Source organism: Setaria viridis, chromosome 5, assembly GCF_005286985.2.
Source record: "Setaria viridis chromosome 5, Setaria_viridis_v4.0, whole genome shotgun sequence".
Taxonomy (NCBI): Eukaryota; Viridiplantae; Streptophyta; class Magnoliopsida; order Poales; family Poaceae; genus Setaria; species Setaria viridis.
Genome location: NC_048267.2, coordinates 2,498,588 through 2,504,485, shown reverse-complemented (window position 1 = coordinate 2,504,485; position 5,898 = coordinate 2,498,588). Strand labels below are relative to the sequence as shown.

The window sequence follows — 5,898 nt, the reverse complement described above, 5'->3', positions numbered from 1 at the left end:
GAGATTGAGGAGGAGCAAAGGTAAAAACAAGACAATCAATACCAGGTCGAAGGTATTTACCTTGCATGGAGATCGAGAAGGAAATAAAGGATCAATCAAGTTTGTTGCACAAGTCTCAAAGCAATGCAACTGTAAAAAACTAGGTTATTGCCTAGGTAAGGGTGTCAAATAGCGTGAAATGAAAGCCAATCAAGAGAGGGCACGTGTAAAATGAACCTTTGCCTCATGCTAACTCTCTAACGTTTAGGGTGACGTTTTAGTAGCACATCGTTATGATGTGATCCATAACTTTTAAGAGTTCGGTCCGTTGAAATCAGCTCTCGCCCACGAGGGGCTATTGTTGGGGATCGGATCCTCACATCACCTCTGAGCGATGAAGACACTATTGTAGAGCCCTCTAAGGGTGTCGGAGGTGATCGGCAATGATTACTGTTGAAGAGGAGTTCTAACACAACCTATGGTGTTGAGTGACAAAGACCTTCGAGAAGATAGTAGCATCTATTTTGCTTTTGCATATGTAAGCGTGCATGAAGGTTTCTCATCTAAGCTAAATGGAAGAGTGACGATCCAAGGGCGAAGCCAAGTGCGACGTCCAGTGGGCTAAAACTCCAATCGAAGATAATTATTTAGTATCACTACTTGGGCATAGACTCAAGATAAGACGGTTCGAGGGATTCCAACGATGGTTCCTAGAAGATGGCGTGATCTGGAAGAGGAAGTCAAGTTGAACATGTTGATCTTAATGACATTTGTGTAAAGCATATTCCTATGTCGTAGATAAAAATTCCTATATAGTAGATAAAAAGAGATAAAAAGGAAGGGAAAAGTTTCTCCCCCCTCCTACAAATATGGCTCCACCCCCACGATGCAAAGGGTAATGTCATAATGACTAAGCTCTTGTTCATCTGTGTTTGTCTTCAATACTGTCTTAGTTTTGGGTTTGCCCGAAACCAAAAGAACACTCAAACCGAGTTATATATATATATATATATAAGTAGGTTCGGGTGAGCAAGTAGCTTTTGACAAAATTTCCCCATAACCGATATATATATTCCATTGTAACTCCATAAATGCCCCCAAAGGTGTACGTATTGCGAGCTCTGTTGGCTAAATCTAACCAGAAGCTTGGCTTAGTGAAGTTTGGCAGGTTAGTTAAACCACCGCCTAAACAGCCAAAATTTATTTCTAGTTTATTAAGGTCCACAAAATTACTCTTCTTGTGTCGTCAGAATATGGAGTTGTTGATACCTCCAAGTTCGTTAACGCCAACATGCATGCAATTTCGATCTGCTGTGCGTTCCAACTAAGCAAACCTAAAAGGAGTAACGACTGTACGAGAGATGCGCATGCGTCAGAGGATAATTTTTCCTGCGTAATCCGGCGCTAACTAACCGTCCCTCTCCGTTGAGAACAAACCCGAAATCCCCACGGCGACAAGGCGAAACGAACAGAGCGGCAGGTCACGGGGAGCCGAGCGCACTCCAGATTCCAGAACGGAGCGCCGGCCGGCGAGCGTCTACGACAAGGGGACGGCGTGCGCTCCCTGGCGGCCGCGCGTCAGCACGCACACAGCGGCATGTTCCTGACGGCGACGGCCGAACTGATCATTATACTGCTCCTAGGTTGCTTACACCGGGACAGGACAGGACAGGACAGGACAGCGTCGCGGTCTGATACTCCGATAGATAATTGCCATGGTGAGAGTAGTGTCGTTCCCAAGTTGCCGCTGGATCTGGATAGTAGGGAACTATGGACAGTCTTGTTCAAGCCGGCCACCATCTCGTCGATCGGGACGCATCGCGGGAGGTTGGGTTGGTGAAGCCAGCGACTGATTTTATTAGACAGGCTTGGGCACTGGGAAACGGCAGCAAATAACAAAACAACATGCTCTGAATCTGTTTTTTATTTTTTCTGCATTTCTGCAGAAAAACAGTATCAGTCTGAACACGCTGCTGCTGCTGCTGCAAGACATTGTCAGCATGCAGCTTCATTCCTTGGGTATATTGCAACTTGCAAGGAAGGAACTACCGTTTTTTATGAATACTGTTTCCAGGGTGGTAACGGCATTTTATTATCGCCGGTCAGCTTCACAAGAAAACCGGCGGCAGTCACCCCTGCCGGTGCACCATCAGTTTACTTTGGATTCCAGTAACATCCGACTCCTCCAGATCAACCTGGAACCAAGTGTTTCTTTCCAACAAAACCAAAAGAAAAAAAATACTAGACTAGAACCGAGGGGAAACAACCATATTCTTCTCCCATGTTGGGTGACGGGAGCAAAGGAATGAAAAGATAGACCCTGGTTGATTCATTGCTCTGATCGTCAGCCAGAAAAAAAGAAAGGAGGAAAGAGACCTTCGAGCGGCCATTGACCGGCGGCTGCTGCTTCGATCCCCATCGCTTTCGATCTCATCTTTGCTGCAAAGAGTATTGATCGGGACAGGAGAGGAGACAGCTAGCTTCTGGGGCGACCGGGTATAAATGTACCGTGTACTAACCTCTTTTTTGTTTAGTCAACTAACAAACTCGATTATACGCCTTCTGCAAAACCGCAACTTGGTCTGTTTAGTACTACCATATTGCTCGTCAGAAAACACATCAGAAAATCAGTACGACTAAACATCCAGTATGGTGGCAAATTAAATAGTGATTATCATTAGATTAGTACTACTACTTACTTATCCGGTTACCAAAACTCCATTATACGCGTGTACAGAGATCTAAACTCGACTAGTTTGATGCAGTGGCCGAGCCAGCATTTGCAAGTTGGGTATTCCCATTTTCTATGGAAAAAAACCAGGAAGCCATCCACACTACTTTTCCAAAGTTTTCAACTATCTATAGAAAGAAAATTGTACACGCTAATTTAGTAATTAGCACCATCAATTATGATGCAAAATCGGTGCTCACATGTAACTTGTGCTGTCGCTCTTTTGCCAAAGTTGAGCTGCGCCCCTACTGCTGCCGTCCACAGTTGTGCTGTTCTGCTGCTGCGCTTGGGATATTTGTGCTGTTCGGCACCCGGTCATCCCCTTGCCGCCTCCAGGACTTGGAAGCGGAGCCCGCACCGGCCTGGTGGCATTTTAGGCTTAATATACCATCTACGTATGTATACACTTGATGTATACTTAGTTTTTTGCAAACAAACTTGGGTATTCCTGCGAATACCCAGGCACCATGCTGGCTCCGCCCCTGCCAATAATAGCACCACTACCACTATTGTATAACGTGATTCTGAAACAATCTCTAGAGTGAAGAAAAGAACAGTACGACCGCCATGTGCTAGGAGCCAACCGCATCGCATGTGCGATTACTCGCCTGTGCTTCCTCCCCGGTGCACGGTGACATGTGAGCCCCGTGCAATTAGGGCGCTGTCTCCCCACGGCACAGGAATCAAAATCGCCTCCATTTCCGATTAACCGACCAGTCCATCATCCATGGAAATGCGATGGGTCATCGATCGGATCTTAGCAGACATGGCTGTGGAAGCATCGATCTGCAACAGCAAGTGCGACGCGAGGACGAAACGGAGCGGAAAGTGCGTAGATGAGCTCCGCCGGAACCGGAAGCGGTGGCCAATCCCATCCTCCGGTGTCGCTTCACCCACGTACGCCAAGCTGCGACGCGCAGAAAATTCAAGGCCGCGCCGTGCCGACGACTGCGTCCAACAAGCCCGGCGCGCGGCCCCAATCATCGGGCATGTGTAGCAGTTCGCCTACGCTGCTTTAAACAACTCTATCCCGACGCTCCCACCTTAACAGCCGAGCCCGAGAAGCGAGAAGGCGCTTGCTTGCTTGCTTGTCCTCGCGAGCGAGCTCGATCGTTCCTACCCACCCCGTCGTCGCCTTCCCCGGCTAACCTGCCGATCCTCCGTGCGCGTCACAGCTCCGCTCCCTAATCTCCCGGCCTATAAGTACGGGCCCCTCCTCTGCTCCTTTCCATCACTCATCGGGCACCTGCTGATAGCAATCTGCTGGTAGCATCATCCAGTAACGACCGACCCGCCATGGCAAGGTTCCACCTCTACGTCGCCGCGGCCTGCGCCGTCGTGCTCGCGCTCGCCTCCCCGACCCTCGCCGGCGACCCCGACATGCTCCAGGACGTCTGCGTCGCGGACCTCGCATCCCGTAAGTCAACGACGACTTGTTCGACCTCTGCCAAGATTCTTGTGCCTGATCTTGCCGCGGCTGACTGATCGATCCATTTGTGCTGTCATCAGCGATCAAGCTGAACGGGTTCCCGTGCAAGGCGAACATCTCCGCGGACGACTTCTTCTTCGACGGTCTGAGGAACCCCGGCAACACCAACAACCCGGCGGGGTCCCTGGTGACGGCGGCCAACGTGGCGAGCTTCCCGGGCGTGAACACGCTGGGCGTCTCCATGGCGCGCATCGACTACGCCCCGGGCGGCCAGAACCCGCCGCACACCCACCCGCGCGCCACCGAGATCATCTTCGTCCTCGAGGGCACGCTCGAGGTCGGCTTCATCACCACCGCCAACAAGCTCTTCACCAAGACCGTCACCAAGGGGGACGTCTTCGTCTTCCCCAGGGGGCTCGTGCACTTCCAGCAGAACAGGGGGTACGGCCCTGCCGCCGTCATAGCCGCCTTCAACAGCCAGCTCCAGGGCACGCAGGCCATCGCCATGACGCTCTTCGGCGCCACGCCGCCGGTGTCCACCGACATCCTGGCCAAGGCCTTCCGGATCGGCAACGGGGAAGTCAACGCCATCAAGGCCAAGTTCGCGCCCAAGTAGAAGGAAGCCTTTGGCAGTCTGCATTCGTTGATTTTTGAATAAATCGCGCATGTCGTTTGCAGGATATGTATCGTGAACGCTAGTGATTGCTGCGTGCGGTTGAATTTGTTCGTCTTCGGTTTCAGGGATTGCTGACCACGCTTGTCGTTGTTAATTTAATTTGTGTGACACCAATAAGATCATCACTTCTATAGTTTTGTTAGAGTTAATTGGTTTTTCAGCCAGATTATGATCGGAATAGTGCTTAATTTTCTTTGCTTTCCAATTCATCAAGGAATTAGCAACGATAACACGTGCACGACTTTGGCTCTGGTTGTCTCACGCGGTCCTACTGTCCTAGCCAGCTCTGCTCTGCATGTTCTCATTGTCCTTAGGAGTTAGGACATGAAGTCAACTGCTAAGAAAGCTTCTTGCCCCCAAGAGATCCTAATTTCTTGCAATTATACATTACTCTGCTTTTTTTTAAGAAATACATTACTCTGCTTTGGATTCCTATGGTTTTCCATATGTCTTAGCTCTCTGGAACCACCTCCAGAAAGCGAAATGGTGTGGCTTCACCAGCTAGGATTCAAATCCTAGTGCTTATGGATTTTACTCATCTACTAGGACCGTGATCTTCAATGGCGCCATGCCACCAGTGTCCACTGACACCCCGGCTAAGGCCTTCCGGATTGGCAACAGGGAGGTGGACGCCATCAAGACTGAGTTCATGCCAAGAAGTCTCCGATCGTTGGCATTAAGAGAATTCTGAATAAAACTGAGCATGCCGATAGCTGCTAGTTGCATCGTCTACGCTAGTGATCACAGTGTCTCTGAATTATTTTTTGTTATTCATTGGATTGAAAGGTCGGAATTAGTTCTTGATCACAGTGTCACTGAATTATTTATTGTTATTCATTGGATTGAAAGGTCGGAATTAGTTCTTGAAGAATGAAAAAAAACTGATCACCAAGCTTGAATCATATTTGCCTGATGCCTTGGGACACGGCTATTTTCCGGTCGGCCGTAAAATGATCTTTCCATACAGCCTCAATACTTTTGGAATAAAGAAACATGCCAAGTAGCACCGCTTACCTTTTCTAGCAAAGATGATATCTACCGGTACTTTTCAACCACGCAGGGCTTGCTGGTGACATCCCAAAA

At 49.2% G+C, this 5,898-nt stretch overlaps 1 protein-coding gene across 2 annotated transcripts; it reads left to right on the top strand.

Moving 5' to 3' along the window:
• The first annotated feature begins 3,719 nt into the window (after positions 1–3,719).
• Positions 3,720–4,948, top strand: LOC117854578 (germin-like protein 1-1). Of its 2 annotated transcripts, XM_034736804.2 has the most exons (3): positions 3,720–3,913; positions 3,981–4,127; positions 4,220–4,948. In XM_034736804.2, the coding sequence occupies exons 2-3, from the start codon at positions 4,007–4,009 to the stop codon at positions 4,753–4,755; spliced, it is 657 nt and encodes a 218-aa protein (XP_034592695.1). In that variant the 5' UTR covers positions 3,720–3,913; positions 3,981–4,006; the 3' UTR covers positions 4,756–4,948. The 2 variants fall into 2 exon arrangements, with proteins under 2 accessions (XP_034592695.1, XP_034592694.1); XM_034736803.2 differs by having other exon boundaries at positions 3,722–4,127.
• The last annotated feature ends 950 nt before the right edge of the window (positions 4,949–5,898 follow it).

Coding starts and splice junctions, on each gene's coding strand:
- LOC117854578 (XM_034736804.2), top strand. CDS start 4,007: ATGGCAAGGTTCCACCTCTACGTCGCCGCGGCCTGCGCCGTCGTGCTC. Junction 4,128..4,219: donor CGTCGCGGACCTCGCATCCC/GTAAGTCAACGA, acceptor TGCTGTCATCAG/CGATCAAGCTGAACGGGTTC.